The sequence below is a fragment of the Lytechinus pictus genome, chromosome 11 (assembly GCF_037042905.1).
Source record: "Lytechinus pictus isolate F3 Inbred chromosome 11, Lp3.0, whole genome shotgun sequence".
Taxonomy (NCBI): Eukaryota; Metazoa; Echinodermata; class Echinoidea; order Temnopleuroida; family Toxopneustidae; genus Lytechinus; species Lytechinus pictus.
In genome coordinates, this window is record NC_087255.1 from 21,563,444 (window position 1) to 21,587,235 (window position 23,792).

The following is a 23,792-nucleotide window of genomic DNA, read 5'->3' on the forward strand; positions in this document are numbered from 1 at the left end:
GAGAGATGGTGATCAATATATCGCTGCTATCTCTATGTCTATGTTTCTGCTTTAATGATTGAGATTCTTTCCCTTTATATCAGAATTTTCATTCTTGGACAGCTCATAATTTCTACCCTGGTGCAATTTGCGTGCAGTTGAGAAGGAAACAATGTCTTTGACATTTATATTCATATGTATTTATTCTTGTCATTTATGTTTATATCTATCAAAATGTAATATTTTCTGTTTTATATTCTCCAGATGCAGATGCAATGATATTCTTCTTCTCTTCTTTTCAATTCCACATGATATTAATCATAATTTCTTTCTTGTTCTTATCCCTGTATCATTATTAGATGAGTATGCCGAGAGTAGACGCTGACTGGCCTATCACCAGTGTGTAGAGAGAGAGAGAGAGACAAGCCGGTATCACTCCATCTAGATCCAGCTCCACCCGGAGACGGTTACCATGGCGCAGGCAATGATGCGGGGGATGGCCGATGGTGGACCGAGGGAGGGGTACACCATTGAGAACTACTATGCACAGGCTCCAGGTGAGGAGAGAGAATATACTACCGTATTATCTGCCGTCAAATGATAAAAGGAAGTAACTCCGTGGAATGAGTAAATGAGGAAAATGTGTCATGCCTTATTTGGGAAAATGTCAAGTTTCTTGCTTATGAAACGTCTATATTTCAGAAATTGAGGTCTATGTGGCCCACAATTCCTTTAGCATCATGGAGAGCATATAGAAATTAACCCAAATCTAGAAAAAGTTGATTTTGAAAAAAATTTAGAGGTACTTTCTTTTGTCATGTGATGGCTATTATAATTGCCTACTGGAGCTAGTAGGCTTCTATATGAAGCCTTTGGGAATGACTAATTACGGTTGTTAATTGCGTAAGTAATGTTGGTTCTTCTTTATAGAGGTATGGATAGTGAAACGGTAATGATAGGGATGATAAGGTGGGTCGGGGAGGGGGGGGGGGCAAGGGAGAATTGGGAAACCATACAGGATATAGGGAGATAATAGGTGGTGGTTGAAGAATAAAGGATCGAGGGTAAGGCTAGGAATAGGATGTGAATTTTCAGTTCTTCACCACTTTACCACTTATTGAACTGATTGGATGAAAGACATGTATGTTATACTGCAAAAAAGCAAAATAGACATGGTGATGTTCATTGTTTGACATCATAAATCTCTATCACCATGTCTGATTATTTGTTAGAAAAGACCTCACAATTCTTTATCCATATCATATAAGGGGCTAAGAATTATGATTCATCTATTAATTGCAGGGGTCGGCTGGTGACCTTTTATGAAAAGAAAACAAAAAAGTCACGCCCATCGTTAATTCACTCTACCCCGGACCTTGTCACAATAATGTTCGTGCCAAAATAAGGTCACATGTTTGGAAAATTATGCTAATCCCCTGCTTGTCCACTATGACGTAGGCCTGGTCATGTTACTCATGCACAAATCTTTCTTGTCCCATTCCACCAAGAGATAAAGGGAAAGTAAGAAAAAGGAGATAATTAAATCCACTTGGTCACCGACGGGATGAAATTAGCTTAACCGTGAACCCACTAATCTAATTCATTCAAACACACAACTTGTAGCGTTATCCAAATTGCGTTTGCAGGAAATGTAGCCATAGAATCATATTCAAACCAAATTAGTCCCGTAGCTCCTGGCATTTTCCAGAGTGCTTTCGCCCGCGATCATCCTCATCTGTACGTGGATCAGTGAGTATTCCTCACTCAGAAACGCATCACAATTTTTGGAAAGCATTGGCTGATCATAGATTAAACAATCAGAGATTTTGGCTGAGGAAGTTTTAAGCGTGTGGGAGTTTCTCCGACTCCTTTAGTTTCAAGTAGTGTGGACATTTTATCTTGTGGTCGGTGACTGTAAGGGTCTGTAGGGCTTTCCTGCTCTTGTAAGGATTGGTTAATTTTGGGCGGAGAGGTTTGTGCAAGTGATCTTTCCCCATGGGTGCCATTCACCAATTCATTACTTAACTGTCGAGGAGTGCTGACAGGCCTGGAGAATAATGATATTTGTCAGTGTGTTTTAGAGTTTATTTATCCATGTCACATAGGAATACTATTACTCTGGTGAGTTTGAAATTTTGACTTGAGCTATCTTGTGTACGCATATTCAGTGTGAAATATAAACACAAAAATTGTGTTTGTGTAAAATCAAGTGGTGATGGTGTTTATTCCTCGCACAAGAGTCTAATTTTTAAAAAATGGAATGTGTTTTTAAAATGCACATGCGCTATCTTTTTATTTTCCTTCATTTGGATAATTACTTTTCGATTTGGTTGTAAGCATGTCTGTTCATCAAAATGTAACTTTTATATTAATTTATTTCAGAGAAGCCAGTCTTCAGGTATTTGCAATAATTTCAGGCCCTGACATAATCCCATTACAGGTTTTATATTGTACGTTATTAGACCCCACCATGGAATGGAATTGCATCCCTTTTTAATTTTATTACAAATGACTGATGTGTTATACTGATAGAGATTATGATTTTGAATGATAAATCCTGTTTTATCATGAATTAAAACTGTTTTATATTTATATTTGAAGTTTTCATTTCAGTACCAGGTTAAAAATCCACTCTTTATTGGAAACTTTATATAATTATATGTAATATTCAAAAATTTTAATTATATTTTTTATTCAATGATTTTATCACATGGGAAAATGAGTTGAGAGAATGAACATAATTTGAGAAAGTTGTAAATGTCCTATGCACATGTTTGATCTGGATTCATTTTATTATCAATACTTATCAACTTAATTTCTGTTTGTTTTTTCTTTTGTCATTCATATACAGGCCACCATCGCTCTCGCATACCAGTTCGTTATGGTTATGCCAACACCAACTCCAGCAATAGCAACAGTCTTGAGGTGAATGGAACCTCGGATGTTGATCTGTCTCAAGTCCAGCGGTGTGAATGCTGTCCGTACGGCTACCACATTGATCTTGACTTTGTCAACTTCTGCGAAGACATCTCTTCTGGTGCCAACTTGAAGAAGATTAAGAAGACAAAGCGATCTCGGTCACGCAATGCAGTGAAAAGCATTCGCCCCCCACCACCGCTCATTCCACCGCGGAGTAGCTCCCTGCCCCCCAAGAGGCCCAAGAAATCGAAGGAGAAGTTAGAACCAGAGAAGATCCTTGAAAAGGAAAATGCAGCATTTTGGAAGATCTACCAGCAGTTTGCAAAGCTGCTGCGGAAAGAGTCCAAGTTTGGGGATTTGAACCTGCCAGCAGTGGAAGCAAGTTTTCTGGATACCCAAAGTTTGCCACCCGAGGGTTATGACCAAAGCTTGAGTGATCTTGAGACGGAGAGTGTCACATCGCTCCCTCAGGGGTATCCTCCTGAGATGGAGCGCAGGAGTAGTCTTCCAAGCTATCAGATTCTTCAGGATGCTCTCAATAACAAGATGGACATCTACAATAGCAACATCAATGGTCCTCTTTCTATCTCCAACCTGATTTCCATGTCCCATCAGAGTGGCTCCACCAGTTCTCTCTCCTCTACGGGAAGTTCAAGTGCTTTCTCCCCCATTCCCAATGGAGGTTCTTACACAGATATTGACTACATGAAGCGGCCGTTGAGTAGCGCTTCCAGCATAGGGGAACTGTCTACAGCATCAGGGCGATCCACGCCGTCATCTGTCAGCACAAATGCATTGTCAGCTGTTAGACAGCAAATGGCTACAGCCCTGTTACGCCTAAAGCAGCTTGAAGAACAGGTCAAGGCTATCCCAGTCCTCCAGGTCAAGATCTCTGTTTTGAAGGAAGAAAAGCGGTTACTTATGTTGCAGCTGAAATCAAAGAGCAAGGAGAGGCACCTTCGACATGTTGGTGTCTGTGATGGTGTCGTTGAGGTCGATGGGGTGATAACAATCAATGGAGATTCGTCCACCCCATATTATGAACTTCCCAATACCGATATGATTCCTACAAGTGTAAGGTCACCTAAACCCACCCGCCCCTTCAGTCCTGGTAGCCCAGGTAGATCACCCTCTCCAAGGTTTGGCTTCCATGGTGGAAGGGCTAGTAGCCCTGGACCAGCGTCCCCTGGGGTAACACGTCGCACCAGTAGCCCCGGTCCTCTAAGCCCCACACCATCTTCCCCTCAACATAGACTCATGTCCCCTTTGAAATCACCACAGCACAGAACGCAGGGACCTCCCACATCCCCCAAGCCATCAATCCCAAAAGGGAAACCCAACCCACCCCCTGTCCCACCAAAGAAAGCCTATGTAACACCTGTTCCGAGGGCCAAGGCAGAAACTAGATCAGTGGGTGTGGATGCTAACATGATCACCGCATTGAAATCTCCCGAGACAAAATCCATCGGGATCAACGTGGATTTAATTTCAGAAGCGGAGAAACCAAATACTGCAAAGGTCATTGAGAGGAAAAGCAAGATGCAGCCGGTGAAATTGTCAAGCGTTCATTTACGCACCGTTCGCAGCCTGTCAGCCTGGGATAATAAACGGAGCGTGAATGGCTCAGGGGGCGGTGCCGATCCTAAGAAGGCTGGGAGCGAGGGAAATGGTTCATCAGCTGATGGAGAGGCAGGGGGGAAGGGGGTAATCAGGGAGGGTCTGATTACACCAATCAGGGTTAATAATGTCTCCTCCCCCTCACCTGGTTCTAACGCTGACTCAACCAGTGAACACCCAACTTCAACATTAACCAGCTTCACAACCTTGTTACCTCAATCACCCTCCACAGCTAATTCATTGCAGCAGGACTGCAATGAAAGACTTATTTCTCCCGCCACGCTAAATACACAAACCTACACAGCACCCCCTTCACACCATCAAGCCGTTGCCAAGAATGTTTGTGAACGTGGCACAGTGACGGACAATATCCAAACCAGGATTATGGGAACTAACACCAAACCACCTGTTTCAGCCAAGCGTTCGGATGCGAACGTCGGTACCGACCTGCAAGGCAGCTCAACATCGAAGACCGATGCGTCAGTTACTGCAAGGATACAACCAAGCAATATGCAATCTACTGAAACAGAAGTGATCGAGATGGTCGAGTTTGGAGCCAATACGTCGGTCAAATGTGAGGAAAGCGGAGTCAATACGGTCGGCATCTTGACCGAGGAGAGGGGAACGTGTCCTGGATTGTCTTTTGACAATGTCCGGTATTTTAAATCGGTTGTGGGTATAGACTCTGGGTTCAGTACTGCTGAGAAAGGTGTGGAAGCTCTCCCTGAAAGAAGCCCATGCCAAGATTCCTTTACCAGTACTGAAATCACCCAGGCCAAGGATAGTGATACAAACACTGAAAACGCTAAACTTGTGACAAGCTCATCCAATACAGACAGGCAAGCTGAATATGTGGATAGTTGCGTTGGGGATGATATTGACTTGAATGACATTATCTGCTGCCGGAAAGTAGATACACACACCATCGGTACTAATACCAGCCAAATGTTGGAGTCGAGGTTGCGTACAGTCGGCGTAGGATCATGCTCGGTGGCTGATAGCTATTGCGTTAAGTGTGATAACATCCAGACAAGAACAATTGGAATCGGGGGAGGGAGAATATCTGAGAGTAGCACAAGAACACGTACAATAGGGACGAATCACAGCGTGCTCTCAAAGACAATCGGCGTCGGATCCGACATCGTTTGTGATCCTAAATCACTGCTTGGTTCTGTCAATGTGGCAGTGGGAGACCGTGATGTGAATGATGCAATGTGTAATCTTTGTGATAAAAAACAGCAAAGGACAATCGGCTTGGGGATAAGGATACCCACTCGTGATGCTGCCATCGGAGACGGACCCGTCCCTGACCAAAGGAACATTGGTATTGGACTCTGCACTGTCATGGATAGAATCTGTGACAGGTGCGACAACCTAAAAACCGTTTCTGTCGGTATCGGTAGTTCCGATGTCAACCGATACACGCATTCGCGTTCCATCCAAGTCGACGAGGTTTCTCCAGACTCTGCAATAGTAGCTCCTCTGTGCTCAAGCCCAACCAAGTTCGGGCTTACCACGTTTGCGAGGCTCTACAGCGATGATAATGACTCTGTATTTTTGACGGAAACATCGTTGGACACGACTGTTGATGTTGTGACTGTGGAATCTAGTGTTGAAGATGTCGATGATGCTCCTCTAACGACAACCCTTGCGGAGATGATGGGTGAGGAGATAAAACCAGCTGACTTCCAACAACTTCACCATGCTTTTACACCAGTGTTCTCTAAATCTACACAATTGCAAGGTGAGTGGAATGTATGTTCGAATTTGAAGTAGTAGAGTGATCAAAATCAGAGAAAAATTAATGGCTAATGTTTATCTCGTTCCCTGTTTTCCTTCAAAATTGTACACTTTCAAGTAGACCTTTAAAGGAGAAATATATTGATTATGAATATGGCCTTATTATATATCAGTGGAGAGGTAAGGATGTGAGGATTACCATTAGGTCATTCAAAAATAACGAAAATAATACATAAGGTGGAAATCGCCAATTAAAAAGCGCTAAAATGCCTCTCCGAAATATGCCTCGCATCGGTCTCTGAATTGACTCGAATTTGATGACGTCACTGTCTGTACGAGAGGCGTGATTGGCTCTCCCACGTCAAGCTCCACTTGCATGCAAAACCTGTTGCGAGGGTACGTTTTCTCCACACTGACACTGAATACTTCCATCATGAAATGAAAGAAAACCCAGAAGTTTATCTAGATTTGGATTCTCAAATTGATGATTATGCAGATGAAGAGAATGATGATAAAGTTTCTAACTCTAGAAAAACAAAGTGACGTGGATGGTGGTAAATTAAGGGAATTACGCCGGTGATGATGAGTAGGACAATTCAACTTGCAAGCCGATTCGCTACCAACGCATGCAGCTGCTAGCTGCACCGCGGGTCAAATCCATGAAAATTAATTCCATGCAGCATGACCACATCCAGACAGAGTCTCTTTCCTCTATCAACAACATAATGAGAAGGAAAATAATAAAATAACTGTACTTACAAATAAGTAAATATATCCGAACCTAGGCTGAAGGTAAATCAACTCAAGGAATAGCAGCAGACGATATGCACCGACGATGAATTTCACGTGGCTGGAATAGATTGTCACTCGTTCTGTTAGATAAAATGTATATCTCATTATTTTGACTAAATTACGAAACTCGGAGAATTAGTATTCTACATAAAAATTAAGTAACACCTGGTACTATTTTTTGAATTACGATAAAATATTTTTGAAGCAAAGAAATTGAGGTAAATTAAAATAAGATATAAAGGATCATCCACTTAGCCGCATGCGATTGTAAACAAACAATCAAAAGCACATGGCCAGCTTGCTCCACTGAACTGAAAATACGTATTTTCAGTTCAGTGGCTTGCTCGCCCATAGAGTTGGATAAAGCGTAGCTTTATCCAACTCTATGTGCTCGCCTTGCTGATTGTTTACAATCGAATGCGAGCTAGGCGGATGATCTTTTATATCTAATTTTAATTTACCTCATTTTCTTTGCTTCAAAAAGGTTTTATCGTAATTCAAAAAATATAGTACCAGGTGTTACTTAATTTTTATGTAGAATACTAATTCTCTGAGTTTCGTAATTTAGTCAAAATAATGAGATATACATTTTATCTAACAGAACGAGTGACAATCTCCCAGCCACGTGAAATTTATCGTCGGTGCATATCGTCTGCTGTTATTCCTTGAGTTGATTTACCTTCAGCCTAGGTTCGGATATATTCACTTGTTTGTAAGTACAGTTATATCATTATTTTCATTCTCATTATGTTGTTGATAGAAGAAAGAGACTCTGTCTGGATGTGGTCGTGATGGAATTCATTTTCATGGATTTGCATGACCCGCGGAGCAGCTATCAGCTGCATGTGTTGGTAGCGAATCGGCATGCAAGTTGAATTGTCCGACTCATAATCACTGGCGTAATTCCCCTAATGTATACCTCTATCCACGTCACTTTGTTTTTCTAGAGCTAGAAACTTCATCATCATTCTCTTCATCTTCATAATCATCAATTTGAAAATCCAAATCTAGTTAAAATTCTGGGTTTTCTTTCATTTCGGGATCGAAGTATTCAGTGACAATGTGGAGAAAACGTACCCTCGCAACAGGTTTTGCATGCAAGTGGAGCTTCACGTTGGAGAGCCAATCACGCCTCTCGTACAGAAAGTGACGTCATAAAAAATCCCCAATTTCACGGACGTAATTCTGCGTGTTTGAAGCATTCAGAGAGAGAACTTTAAACTTTCAATTAACTGAGTTCCATCGGTCTCCATGATAAATGATTTACACTATCGTGTTCTCCTTATTTTCTCCTTTAATTTGATATATGATTCTCCATTTTTACGATTTTCAATATAGTTCTACTTTAATGGAGATGGACCATTCATTCTTCAAAAAAATTGTTGTTGGAGTGTTTATATATGTGTATTTATGAAAATTAAGTTATGTATTTGTGAAAATTATGTTCTAATTTGGGTATTCACACCATAAATTGTAAGAAGTCCCCTTTTTTTTTCCTTCACATATTTCTTCTCTTAATAACTTTTATAAGTGTCCAAGAATAGGATTGTTAATTTCTTTATTTTTCGTCAGAAAATCAAAATGATGTCTTTGTTTAATCAAGAAGGGACCCATCTTAAGATTACAAGTTAATAGCATGGCTTACATTCTTGGCAGGTCCTACCATATATTTACACCACACTCTTAAAATAGAAGCCACTACTGTTTAAGAATGCGGTTTAAAGTTGTCTTTGTTTCATCAATCCTATTCACGTCCCTTCCAATAGGCAGTATAGAGCAATAGAGGAAGTGGACAATTTGGACCAGGCTCGAGGCAGCTTCCAGGCATGGAAAGCCGCTCGCAGCTCTTTGCCTTCTGAGCATTAATCACAAGCGTGTTAATTAAAATACTTGCCTATATCCTTCACCACCTTCGTCATAAGTTTGGGATGGGTCCACTTAGTGGGCTTGCTCAAGTTGAATGATCGGCTGATACAGAGAGCGAGAGGCATTTAGTTCTTTGTTGTGAAGAGAGGCAAACAGGAATCCAGTATTGGACAACGAATTGGGAGGAGAGGAAAAGGCAGTTTGGGTTTTTGTTTCTGTAAGAGTGGTTTTAGTATTGAATGGTGTTTGTCCTGATAGCCAGTGTCCTGTCGGAGTTTTATCGCCACATTGTTCTTTTTGTTATGCCTCTGGTTTCTGTTGGTAAGAAGATTACTGTTTTTTTGTCAAAATGATTGGATTGTCCTCGTTTAGTTTTGTTATTAGACATAACATGTTCGAGCATAATGTTAGTTTGGTATTTAATGTGTTTTTAATTACCGCTGTGGCTCATTTTAACCATGCCATCCAGTATTGTTTTGCTTGAGATAAATTTTTGAAGTGTGAAGTTGTTCACAACTGAATACAGCTTTTAAAAACTTCAGAGGTATGTTTTTAACATTTGTTCATCAACGAAAACACTCAGTATGTTTATTCTAGCATATTTTGTGAGTGTACTTTGATACGTTTTTCAAGAGAGGATAAATTACCGGTAGTGAATATTTTGAACAATTTTATTTTCCTCTTCTGATTTTTTTTTCATGAAGTTTTGTCAAATATTTCTTCCATCTTGATGTCATACAGAATCTGAAGATCTTCCAAGAAACATGGCACCCCATCGTGAGAATGGATCCTCCCCGCCCGACGGTACTGTCTCCACAGGATCACTGGACTATGAGATTCACGTTACCATGGATGAGCAAAGCATGCTGGGAAATGGATTTAGTAATCCCCACGCTATACTAGCCGGTAAGAATTAATTTACGGGGATAAATATCATACCATTACCCAAAGCTTACTCATAATTTTTTTTCCAATTACTATTTGTAAGTTAAAGTTTTTTAATTTTCTTCAGGGGCCTTGATGTAAGACTATGTTTTATGTTGATTCTTATGTTTTCCTGAATAAATATATTCCAATAAACAAGTAGATGAATAAATAAATAAAGTTCAGTTTCCCATATATTATAGGAACCTGCTCATAAAAATGGCTTGCTAGATGTCTTAATAGACAGGTTTGACTCTGCCCTTGGACATAGATTACCATTGCTTACAACGCTCATAAGTATGTTTTCCTTTGTTTAGAATTAAAAAGTGTTAAATATACATATAACACACTATCATAAGATCTGGTATGGAATGACACATACACGCACCAAGCTTATGACCTGAATTGAATCCATATGGTTTTAAGTACCATGAGATATATATATATAAACCACATAATCATGGATACAGGCTTGGCACATACAGCTTAGTCATGCAACTTATACTCTCCATATGTGCGAATACATTTTATTTAGCACTTATAGACTTAACTGAATTTTGAAATACCTAGATTTTATTTTATTATTCCTTTTTTTAATAAACCAGACATTGATTTTAATATATTTTGAACACTAGCATCATGCAGACTACAATGATTTTAACATAGTCTGCTAAATTGAATGATATATTGCTAAAGTGTCCTGTTTGCCTATTAAGTTTGCATTGTACTCATTATACTCAGCTACCCCAGGAATTCCAAAGTTTTATAGCTATCTATTTTTGCTTTTATGAATCACCTCTTGGTAAAGATAAATTATATAAACAAAGGTGATAGAACATATGCACCCAAGATGTATGTTCTTAATGAACAATGCAAACATAACAAATAAATGCAAGAAACATAAATGTTAGGTACAGATACAATGCAAGAAACTTCATATCTTAAGAAAAAATAACACACATGTTTTTAAATGGTAGTGGAGAAGTACAAAGTTTCTTCAGAACAGCATTAATCATCATGGGATGTCTTTGTTAATTAGTCGTACTCAAGAAGAAAATATTTACTGGATATATTTCTTTGCTTTGCAATTATTTATTTTTAAATCTGACATCCATGCATGTTTAACATTTTGTGGTTCTCAAATATTTATGTAGCATTGTTCATGGGAAACAGGAAAATGTCATGGAACATGCATGCCCTTGTTATGAACAATCAAGCTGGTCGAATCAATTAAATTCAACCATATGTAATACATTATGGTACAGTTATTAAGGTAACTCAAGGTTCAGACTTTGTTCAGGCACATAAATATCTTCAAGAATGCAGTGGGATATACAACATGGTATAGGAGAAACTCATGCCAATCATAATTACAGTCGATCATTACTAGCTCTTGCATTCCTTATCTTCAAGAAACATGACATAATAATTACCATGGCAACGATTTCTGCGATCGTAAATATTCAATCATGAATCAGAGTCCAGAGCCATTTTGCAAAGTGCAAATTTGGCAGAGGTAATCTAGCCTGTCAGCCGACACCTACGGGTTTGCGAGATACGGCCCAACCCCAGTTGGTGAGAGGTGCTATTTTAGATCAAGCCGTAAGCTAGACTGCAGGCTCACTGAACAGCAGTGCTCAGTCTAGTTTCCTTGTAACACATGGCCGTGAAGTTCTATTTCTTGAGGGAACGGGAAGTCAAGTATTGAGATAATCAAAAAGTTTGGTTAAACTGTTTTGAAGAAGTTGTAGTATGTGTAAATGGGATAACTTGTTGACGTTGACTATTAATTGCATTTCCATGTTTATTTGTAGGTCACCATAGAAGACCATACTGCTCTCTCTGTCAATACCTGTAGATAAATATGGGTCTGAATTAAAGAGAACCAATTCTGTAGCTTTGGTTTGGTTGGTGGGATTTTCTAAAATAGATATACTTGGGTAAAGTTAAAGTAAAGTTACATGTAGGTGTTGACTTATTTCTATGACAACAACCTTGAGAATGATTGATACCTGTTTTTGGTCAGGTTCTATGATTATGATATTTTTGTCCATGATTTAATTGTAGTATATGCACAAAATTTTGTTCATTTCAACTATGAATAGTATGGCAATGTTTAGCCTAGAATTCTTATTACATACGTTTAAATTTTTGTGGACTATCTTCCAATGGTCAGATTCGGTAATTAATTTTTTTTTTCCAGGTTAAATGAGGTGCATGATATATAATACTAACCTGCCGATGAAAGATATTCTTTCATATTACATTTTATAAGGATCTGTTAGTGCTAGAGGTTTAGCTGTGTGTTCATACAATATCATGCAAGGGATCAAGTTCAAATCATAACTTGAGTCTAGACCTCCCTTTCCGTGTGAAATCCTTGGTGCCAAAAACGTAGGCTTATGGAAACCAGAGCTTTTGGGCAGCTTAGAGATTGGCGATGATGTCATGCGCATTAAAAAAAGAGGGCTCAACTTTGCTGATACTGCAGCTGCTTACATACATGTAGCAATGCTGTCTTTTACTCATTGGATATATTTTCAGTTTCGGATTCCATTGTGATCAAAGTAATCTATGTTTTTTTATATGTTTTTCTGTTTATATTTAAAGGAAGTTGTATTCAACTTGCAGTTATTGTAAAAATCGTTTTGGTTCACAATCTCTTTTTTTTTCATCTTACACTTTGCAATAAATGTGATGAATATTCAATCACAATGTGATGAATATGCAAAATCACAGTGTGATGAATATTCAATCACAAGTTCTCATGCTTCAATGTTGATTTAGCTCTAATAAAGCAAGGTTACATAAAAGTAGAGTGACATTTTTCTTAGTATTATAGATTATGTTACACATCCATATAAAATTTCTAAGAATGTCCATTTATTGAGATTTAAACTTTCATAAAAGTCTAATCTTAATCTCCTTAAGGTGTGGGCTTATGGAAATTTGATATACACAGTTGTATATATTTAGGATTTTAGAAACATTAAATCTACTAAATGCATCCATTCTTGATTTCAAGATAAAAATCTATAGGGAAAGAGATATCAAGGATAAGGCTTTAAGTTCTTGGTAGGAAGGTGTTGATTCAGTATGTTTTCATATATACATACAAAATACTTTAAAACTACTAAAATAATACATTATTCATATTGAATGAATAGGGATATACATATACATATATACATGGTGGTATGCAAAATTGGCAAAGCTGATCTCCTAATAATTATAGCTGAAAAATAGGAAAGATTGTGTCCTACCTTAATACGCCTGAAAGATATAGTCAAGTCACTACATTATCATTATATACATATATATTTCCAAAAGATCATTATTGCACATAATCATAGATGTGAAATAATATTCCTTTTAGAAATGAAAACTTCAATGTCTTTTGTTATCATATCTCCAAAGTACCTTAAAGACCACACATTTATAATGAGAACTATACTACAATATCATAAATTTCAACACGTACTTTCATCAATAAGTCATTTTATTTTTATGCATGTATGGGTATATGTAAAGAGAATGTTATTGTATATAAACTAAGCTTTGTAATCTGGACCAACTTTTAAGCGTTTAACTATTTAGAGTGCACTTAAATGCATTCGCTAAAGATACAGGAATAATATTTGCACCTATTATACCACAGAAATCAATTCATATCATATATGATACATGCATATATTTTTTTACCCTCATTTAAAAAAGAAATTCAATCACAAGCAGTCATATCTCTATATCCTTGGTCTTGAAGGATACACGTATATGCCCCGCCTGGTCCCCATGATGTGATAGACACACAGCTCAAAATTCTTTTGTGTCTCTTCTTTAATACTTCATTGAGCGCTAATCCCCATCCCTAATCTACCCCCTCTCTGGCTAATCCACAACCCCCTCCAAAAAAAGAGGGTGACTCCTCTGGTGTAGATTAGGGTTGGATTACCGAAAACGAAACGTGATCATGTTACGGTCTTTCCAACGAACAGGAAAAAAAAGTTAAAAAGAGGGGGAAAAAGCAGCACATGTGCGGGGTGAGTCAGGAAGCATGTTTAGGAAATAATTATTCATGCTATAAACACCTGAACATGTGCATCAAACAAATGTGACCTGGTGATCACTTGCTCATAATTAAGAGCGTCAGTGGTATATTGCCACAACTCTTGATCTTGCTGATGGCAATTAGGAATGCAAAATAAGTTCTTCATTGTTTGGTATATAGGAAAGGATGGAAGAAAACTTCTTTTAAATATTTAGCAAATGTATCCACTGTATGTGTTCTTTCCTTCCTTGTTTTTTGTTTTCCAAATTTTTTTCATTTTGTTGTTGTTGCATTTTTCATTTTTCTTCTTTTTCATTTTCCATTTTTTTTATGGGGGGAGACTAACATGCACACCTAGGGTCAATTGCATAAAACTACTAAATGGAAACTTTGCAGTCTTATGGTAACTTCGATACCTGAAATTCTGGATTGGGATTGGCTGTTGAGCATGCATGAAAACATAATATTGTCTAATAATTACTTTTATGCAACTGGGCCCAGGTCTGCTATACAAAACAGCCTTGTGCAGGTCTCTAGAAAAAATTATTGAATATAATTTTCTTGTGGTGATTGTGGTTTGAGGAGGTTTGTCTATGAGTTACAACTCTGGGTTCATGAGCAAAACATGTTAATGAGATAAGCTGCTACTTCCATGGTAGCCCCTTGTATTTGTAGCAACCAATAAGCTGCATTTTTCTCATAATTGTTGTATCATTCTCTAGAAATGAGAGTCATACATGTAGTAGCCATTACAAAATGGAAGAAACAATGATAAAATTTGCAATCATTTCACACTTTCTTTTACTCAAAACATACCAGCAATCAATTTATAATTGATTATAAGTCTTATAATTTATATTTTTGCGATTGGTTACAAGTTTCTCGGAACATCCAAAGATATAGTTTTAATAAAAATGTTCACATGAAACCTTTTTTATTGATGAATGATTTATGAGATGGTATGTTTTGCAATATGTAATTTAGTATTTTGCAAGGATGAGGTGCAAATTAATAATGGGTAAACATTCTTACAGTATTATCTATTATGATAATTGCCTCTGATATATTAGTGAAAAAGGAAAGAGATTGCTAAACTTCTTTCTTATTCTCATTTTAATTATTTCATGATGCAAAATGCCTAGATCTTTATGATCATTTTAATATCATACCAAATTCTTGTTTCTTTTTATTAGATGAGAGTCCAGGTGCTACTGCTCCCAAGACTACTCTGGCAGCTACCATTATGAAGAGGGGAAGTCAAGACTCTGGAACGGAGGGACATCTGAGTGAGACAGAGCACCCAGAATTGAAGTAGGTTTTTTTTTTTATTTTTGGGTTTCCTGTATTTGAAAAAAGAAGTTAATACCATGTTTAGATGTTTTTGTCTTTATACAGTCATGATCAATAGTAGAGTGGGAGATGTGGTCAGTAGGTCATGTATTTAAAAACATTTTCTTGATGCTTGTAAGAAGCGGAAAACATTCTATACTCCATTACATAATAAGTTTTGATAAAGAGTTTAAGTTTTCCTGTGACACCATTTTCACAAGGGAACAACTTGCTCTTAATATGGATGATGGCCGCATTACTCACATAGTTTTGTAGTATCAATAATTGAGCTCTACAGCATTTGCCTAGTCCTCCTTACACATTATTACAATGCAGTTTACCTGGAAAATCAATGTTATTAAAAAGAACTTTTGTATGATGCTACCACAGATTGAAATGCATGAACTGCATTTGGGAAAGAGGTTTTACCTTGGCGCTTCAACTGTGGTTGCATGATACAGGAGGTATACGTAAAATAATCCTTAAATTTACGTAAGTTGTAATTTTTATTTGATTCATTTATTTCCAGGGTTTTAAACAGCTCAGTGGTGAGCTCCAGTAGCTCCAGCAGCGACTCCTCTGAGACGGACTCTGACAGCTCCAACACCACCAGCTCCACCTCCTCCAGTGAGGACCTCGGCTCCTTGCCTGGATCCCCTCCCAAGAGCTCCTCCTCCACCAGGAGCAGCAGGAGCAGTGGGAAGAGGAAGGGAAAGAAGGAGGTGGAGGGACAGGAGAATGCAGGAGTGAAGAAGAACGGGGCGATGGAGACGATGGTTGGAGAGGAGACGAGGCTTGCTTGTATCTCGTTGGGGAAACTGATGCTGAAACCAGGAGACAGTCACACCAAGGATCGACTGGTGAGACTCAAAGTCATTTTATTCAGTTTTCTCTCGTAGACGACGGATTAGATTTTATTCATCAAGTTATAGTACTAAAAGCTAGTACTTAAAATTATGCATAAGTTTGTGTTACCAACTTGCAAGTATTAAAGCTATGTTGGTTTCTGGCTTCAAATCAAATATGGATAAAATACAAATGTACAACAAGTAATGATTTTTTGTTAAAGTTGAAGCATCCAGGAAAATTATTTACAATAAATTGTGAGCTTTCTCTGAGTGAATAAGGATTCAGGTCAGCAGTCTTCATACACAATATCTGTACGGTTTGGTCTTAAAGTTGAAATTTGAATAAATTAATTTTCCTCATGATTTCAGATTTAATATTTGTCTTCCCTGTAATGTTTCTATTGAAAACACAAATTCTCTTATTTTAACATTCTGTTTGTTTCATATATGTGCATAGACATCTTGCATGGCGACGGTCACAAAGGACTGGTTCCGCATCACAAGCCAGAAGTCATCTGACCCACAGCAGGTCAAGGGTTTCCTAGAGGTCATCGCAAAGGATGCTGGGAAGGCTGTCCTGGAGAGAATTGTCAACATTGCTGACAGCAATGTAAGTTTAGAGATTGGAACTTATGATTTGGATACTGAATTTGTCCATGTATGTTGCATCTGGGCAATCCCATAAAATAATCTACTTTTTTTACATGCACCCCTACCTCCCCCTTTGTCACCTTTCTTCGAAGTCAGACCTACCAAGTTTAGGCGTGAGACTCCCACCTTTAATTGGGACTCTTGCTCATCCCCTCAAATCCCTTTCTCTCTTTCCTATCAACGTAATTATACACAATGTCTGTGATCTCTTTGAACTTTGTATCTCTGCATAAGTAATACAAATCTAGACAAATCATTTTAGGTAGGTTTCACACATAGGGTGTTGGACATACTGTACTTATCTTCTGGAGTTGCCTTTCTATGTCCCCATTTTTAAAGTATTCAAACCATTGAAGTTGTATTATAAAGTTTTGAGGAAGTATGCAGCGATTTCAGTTTCATCACATGTGCAACATCAATTTTCTGTGAGAGATGAAACTGCACTGCTTCTAAACTCTCAACGAGGCATGAACTTCGGTCATAATCTCCATTGGCCATTAGTCACTATGTCCATGACTACCAAACCAAACAAAGTCTTTGAAAATATCTCCAAGTCATTGCCCAGTTAACTCAAACCGTGGTCATGCTCTGATCTATCATATTCTTTTAGTCAGGCTGTTGCCGTGCTTATGTCATAGTTATGGCTGAGGCCCCTGTAAAGTTGAATCAGAAATGTGCTTTGGTTGTCACGAGGAAATGGAGAGTTCATACAGATGTTCAGTGTAATGTGCATAAGTTATTGAACCCCTGTACCTTGGTTTGACTAGTAAGCATATTTAGGATTTTCTGCCTTGTCAGGAAAAAAAATCCCAAACATAGTGATCCGGTATGAATGACCCCCTGCTCGTCATTAATCTATATATAATGAGAATAAGGTATGTTCACATTATGCAAATTCAGTCAGGTTTCTGTTTGGACCACACTGCCTCACAAAAAGCACATTGGCTAGGAAACCTGGGTATAAGCCTCTGGAATAAAAATCAATTCAGTTTTAGACAAAGTAAAGGCAAACTTTGATGGTTAGATGTGTAGTAGATATGTGTTTGTAATACTGAAATTGAAAATTTGTACACCAACTATTAGGGCACCCTATACAGTTGTTTTAAGTGAGAAATAGCTTTGTTGAAGAACCTTTGTTGAACAATTTATGAATACATAACACAGTGTGATACCGAAAAGTGTTGAAACAGAATCTTCCAATTAAGTTGAAAATGCAAAAGTATATTTAATGAATTCATATTCTAATCTTACACACTAACAAAACCTTCCCCAAATCCAACAAACAAACAGAACTGATCAACTCTTTAGTAGCAAACATTTGGTTTATTGAGTGCACCTAAATAAAGGACCTCCATTATTTGCTTGAAGCTTTGGAGAATTGGAAATGTCCATAAAATTATGTTGAAAATATCCCCACAAATATTGAGAATCTGTAAAAATATATTCTTCTGGGGATATCCAAGATGTTGAACCAGGTAGGAAATAATCTTTATTTTTTAGGGACCATCTTTTTTACCACATTGGGGCGATTGCAGAAGTTTGGGGACTATTTCTTTCATTTTAAGGGCTACTTTGGAGGGGCAATTAGCAATTATGCAGTAAAAACAAATATCACTACTCTGCCATAGTTAGAATATTGAATCTTAAATATTGTTTGTAACAGATCTTGCGGGGAATGGTCGCCCAAAAGCATGCATTTTGGGGGACATTTACTGACAATTTGGGCTGTCATGAGGCTGAAATCGCCTGTCGCCTTCATATATTTCCTACACTTTGTTGAACCAGGAGCTGATGATGATGTATAATCACGCATGAATTTATGACCTGCAAAGTGCAGGTGGAGTCATCGAAGTATCTTGAAATCCCAGCTCCTTTTTACGTCACTCCATCATTGATACTTGATCCTCAACCAAGGTTAGAGAGTGACTCAATGACAGGGTTGAGCTAGGATTCACCTTTTAAAAAAATCTCAAAAAGAACCAGAAAAAGAAAGAAAATCATGGTTATATATAGAATCTGGATTTATGTGAACGGTCGTGAGTCAGGGTGCTCTAAAAGAAGTAGAGTTCGTCAGAATCAGTGATGTCGAGGAATAATGAAATGTGAAGAGAGATTATAAAAATTAGGTGATTCGATGGTAAGAAGTAAATATGTTCATGGTCTTCCCATTTGGTTGTTCATGTATGGAAGCAACTCTATTCTTCTTTTCTTTTCCTAGCAAATATTTGATTAGCAAAGAAGGAAATTGTGATTGAATGTTTATTTACAACCTACCCTTTGTTGACTTAAATAATACAAACATTCTAAACCATGCACATTCAGACATATGTGTATTTGCAGAAAAATACAAATTTACATATGTTTAGATTAAGGAATGAGAAAGTTGAAGCACAGGACGCTGTAGTTTGAACTTGTGAGTAGGAAGCAAAATAAGGGAATGTTTGATAAACTAATTATGACTTGGAAATCGAAAGAATTCAATGCCTTGAAAAGTTTTGAATCAGTTTAGTTCAGATATTTGTGGAAATTAACAGAAGGGAACACAATACATTTTAAGGTTAACAAACACTTGCCTTGAGTGAAGATAAACTATACATTGAATTGATTATGAGAATGAGACACTATAATCATATGTAATAATTGAATCACTTTTTGGTAACACAACATGTTCATCTTGGGAACAGCAATGTGTATACAGCATTGATCAGATTAGCTAATCTTCTAATGTTAGCCTTGTTAGAAAGTACACTCTTTTGATAAAGGATAGAGGAGCGAGGGTGAAGATACTTGTAGGGGATGGAGGGATGTTTTTTTAGAGAGGAAAGATATGTTATGGAAGAAAAACAAAACTTATGAAAATGATCAGGGGAAATTGACATAAGAAAACAGAAGATAGGGGATGGAGGGATTGGAGGGATATGTTTGAAAGAGAGGAAAGCAATGGAAGAAAAACTTTTGAAAATTGATATAAAAAGCAGAATGATTTCTATCCAGAGCTTTGTTACATGTAAATTCATGTTTTATGGTTGAATGAAGAGGATAAGCTAAGGATGTCTTATAACGTACAGCTAAAAATATTCTGTTTCTGTATATTTTTCAAAATTAAAACAGAGTGTGATAAATGAAAGGGGGGGATACATGTAATTACACCGTAGGGCAGGGCTTGTTCAATGCAGTGATACTTGCTCAGGAAACTTTCACAAATTGGCAACTCTTTCACACTAAAGTGATGATGAACGTTCATTGGGCCTGGTTATGATGACCAGCTATAGGACTTGGACCAAGCCCTGATCTCAGGGACGATGGAGTTCAGGAAATTCGATATCTGGCTGACTCACTCCTAGTAAAACAAACTTCAAGGGCATGACGTACATAAAGATTGGGATTCTCTGTCAACAACTATATTATAAAATTGAGATATGGGGAGAGATAATGAGAGAGAGAGAGACAGGGACAGAAAGAAAATGAGAGAAGAGAGCAAGAAAGAGAGAAAAAAAGAGAAAACAAGTAAAAGCAAAAAGAAAGGCGAAAATTAAAAGAAATGAAATAAAAAAGAGAAGAGAAGAACTAAAAAAAGCAAAAACAACAAATAAAGAGAAGAAATAGTAAAGAGATATACAGTGGTGCTAAAAAATTAGTGAACCCCACCAGAAAATAAACATATTTAAAAGTATTCAAGTTCTGCCATCTTTGAGAATATTGAATTGTTAAGTCAGGTATACATTCAATAAAGTATGTTTCTCTGGGCTTGCCGGACATTGTAGTGTTGTTGTCTACATGCAACACTCTGCATGAGGGAGTGCATCTACTGGTGGGGTTCATTAACTTTTTAGGACCACTGTAATAATGAGGTGGATTTACCCTGCAGTAGGCATATGTAGCCCACTATGTATATGAAAAGTATACATGTAATATGGATTGAGAGAAATGAGAAGATTTCTTCATTGTTTTTGATAGTTTGGAGGACTAATAGTGCACCTGACCATTTCATCCCACGGTATATTTAGTTTGCTATTGTTATAATGTTTTATATTTTTGTTTCTGCTATATTTTTGGTGCACAATACTTCACAAAGTTGCCTCAAGTTGAGAAATTCATTCAAGTGATTTTGCCTGTTGCCATCTGGAACCAGGTATTGCTTGTACAAATTCTATTGGAATTTAAACTGAAATAGCTGATGCATTATTGTTATTAGAAATTTATGAAATTAAGTTTGTTTACTAATTTTGAGTCATCAGAATCATTTGGAAACTATAAAAAGTTCATTTTTTCTTGTCTTCTCTCATCATGTAGGGTAACACGGCTCTCCACTACTCCGTCTCCCACGGCAACTTCGACATCGTCCTCCTCCTCCTCGACACCGAGGTGTGTCAGACAGACAAGCCCAACAGGGCGGGGTATACCACCATCATGCTGGCGTCCTTGGTTCCTATCCAGAATGAGAAACACGCCAATGTGGTCTCCAGGCTCTTCAGAGAAGGCGATGTCAATCAGCGGGCTAGCCAGGTATGGGCAACCATTTTGAAAATGATGATAAAAATGGGAAATGATGATGATGGTGGTGATGATAATTATGATGATGATGATGAAGATGGAGATTACAATGATGATGATGATGATGATGATGATGATGATGATGAAGATGAAGATGACAATGATGATGATCATGAATTCATGATGACGATGATGATGATGATAAAAGTTATCTTGGAGTTGCATATTTAAACCAAAGAAAATGTCATCCCATTTGAGTCAAACTCTGATCAATGGGTGTTTTTCATTTCATTCAAGTTAATGCACTTATTACCTCATCTGGTTAATTTGATCAGTAGTATTTAATCCAACTTTAGGGCTGCGATGCTTATTTTCTCCAGTTAAAACTTATCATCTTTCTCTTCCTTCATTAGGCTGGTCAAACTGCTCTGATGTTAGCAGTCAGTAAAGGTAGACTGGACATGGTCAAGCTTCTGTTGACCTCTGGTAGTGATGTCAATACACAAGATGAGGTAAGAAATGGATAAAGATTAATTGAAAAAATGAGTTTCTAATGATAAATGTTTTCTTGAATGAATGATTTTAGGATAAATTCTAATCTCCTCCATGAATGAACAATCTTTACAAGGACCATGTTTATTTCTAGAATGGTACTGGCTCCAGCTGTTTCATGATAGTTACATAATTACATAAAATTAACCTCAGACTTCTATTTTTCTCCATTCTTACATCACTTCATGAAATTCCAAATCAATGCAATGCTATGACAACTTTTCATATGGAGTAGAAAACAGACAAAAAAAATGATTTCAGGATTTTATGTCCCACATATAGAAATTTTGAAGTACATATTCTATGGAATTACAATGAATTGAAATTAACATCGAATTTACAACTGCAAAATCAATTTGCCTGACTTCAGATACTTCAGTGATAACAGGCTTTAAATTGAATCAGGACTGTTCATGAGCATTTATATGGCATCCATATTGGAGCTATATACAAAATTAATACAGGTGCATGTATGCTAAATAGGGATCTCTTGCTTAATACATGTCGATTTCTATGTTCTCTCCACCGTCTCCTCTGCATCATTCTTATGAAAACAACAAAAACATACTTGTCAAAATAAAGAGTTATAGTGGCCCACAAAAGAATACATGATGTACTGTGAAGCTTCTACACTGATTCATATTTATTTAACTGTGAAAACCCTTGGAAGTTATTAAATTCTATTTTCATTGATGTTTAATTTTGTCAGGATGGTTCTACAGCCTTGATGTGTGCCAGTGAACATGGTCATCTTGATATTGTTAAAGTTCTACTCGCTCATCCACAGTGTGACCCACACCTAGAAGATAATGTAAGTACAACGCAGTTCTTTATGCTTGGGTCCATTCAAGTGCTACTTCATGGAATCTACAGACAAGGCTACATATTTATGGCTTGGCATAGTATGAGCTGTTACCATACGATAATTGTTTCTTGTTTGTTTCTTGCATTTGGATGTTGTTAACTGTATATACATGTATTAAGCTCACTTATTATCTCGTCTTGATGACAGATTTCATGATAATGCAATCCCTTTAAGTTTGAGCTACTGAACAATTGATGTAGAAACTATAAAAAAGGCACGATAATAAAAATAACAATTATAGCAGTAGGAAGAATTACGTTTTATGCACAGAGGATGATTATTTTGTGATTTACAAATGATTTGTGAGGTTAAAGTTTATTTTTTTCCTCTTTTTCAGGATGGAAGCAATGCCTTTTCTATCGCTATGGAGGCTGGGCATAAAGACATTGGTGTCTTACTTTATGCTCATATGAATTTTGGCAAGCAATCCAGCTCATCGGTAAGAATTTTATCATCCTTAAGTGTTTAAAATAGATATGAGTAAAAACAATATTGAACGATAAACAGCATGAGAGACTATTAGAAAACTATATGCACTGGAATAAAAACTGTTTTATGATATTAAGATTATCTTAGGAGATTCAATGTAATAAAATAACTATAATAATGATGATGATGATGATGATTTATAATACTGATTTATGATGATGATATTGATAATAATAATAATAATACACATTTATTTGGTGCATTACAGATATCATACTTGGTAGTTGGTACTTACTGTTTATTCCTCTTCAGTATTCCAAAATACTCCTGTTGTGATTTTGACTGGAGGTTGTAGTAGTAAACAATTTTTATACATTGTTAGATTAAATTATGTACTTCTTAAAGTGACAAATGCATTTAATACCTTTTTTTCTTCTGTCTCGTTTGTCTTTTACAGAAAAAGAAATCACCTGGACCTTCAAGGTGTGTATCTAGTATTTTTTTTTATTATATGATGATATTAGCAATAATGAGATGGGTCATGTATAATGAATATTCTGTAAAACATTAAAAAAAATCATTTCTAAGAACCAGTTTATGTGGGTCAGAGGATACTCCGGTAGGCATCTTGTTAAAAGTCCATGCTGCAACTTCCCTGCGGTGAACTAGCAAGCAACATTTCATCACCAATTCTCACATATTCATCATAGATACAACAATGGGGTATCGAGAAAAGCAT

The 23,792-nt window shown here is 37.2% G+C and overlaps 1 protein-coding gene across 1 annotated transcript in view; it reads left to right on the forward strand.

Moving 5' to 3' along the window:
- Positions 1 to 336: 336 nt before the first annotated feature.
- Positions 337 to 23,792, forward strand: part of LOC129270989 (KN motif and ankyrin repeat domain-containing protein 1-like) — a 28,429-nt gene continuing 4,973 nt past the window's right edge. The window contains exons 1-11 of the mRNA XM_054908334.2: positions 337 to 536; positions 2,831 to 6,259; positions 9,655 to 9,819; positions 15,079 to 15,196; positions 15,744 to 16,074; positions 16,520 to 16,672; positions 21,007 to 21,219; positions 21,621 to 21,719; positions 22,469 to 22,570; positions 22,962 to 23,063; positions 23,511 to 23,536. Of these exons, the coding sequence (XP_054764309.2) occupies positions 452 to 536; positions 2,831 to 6,259; positions 9,655 to 9,819; positions 15,079 to 15,196; positions 15,744 to 16,074; positions 16,520 to 16,672; positions 21,007 to 21,219; positions 21,621 to 21,719; positions 22,469 to 22,570; positions 22,962 to 23,063; positions 23,511 to 23,536 (4,823 nt within the window). The 5' untranslated portion in view covers positions 337 to 451. The remainder of the gene's footprint in view (positions 537 to 2,830; positions 6,260 to 9,654; positions 9,820 to 15,078; positions 15,197 to 15,743; positions 16,075 to 16,519; positions 16,673 to 21,006; positions 21,220 to 21,620; positions 21,720 to 22,468; positions 22,571 to 22,961; positions 23,064 to 23,510; positions 23,537 to 23,792) is intronic.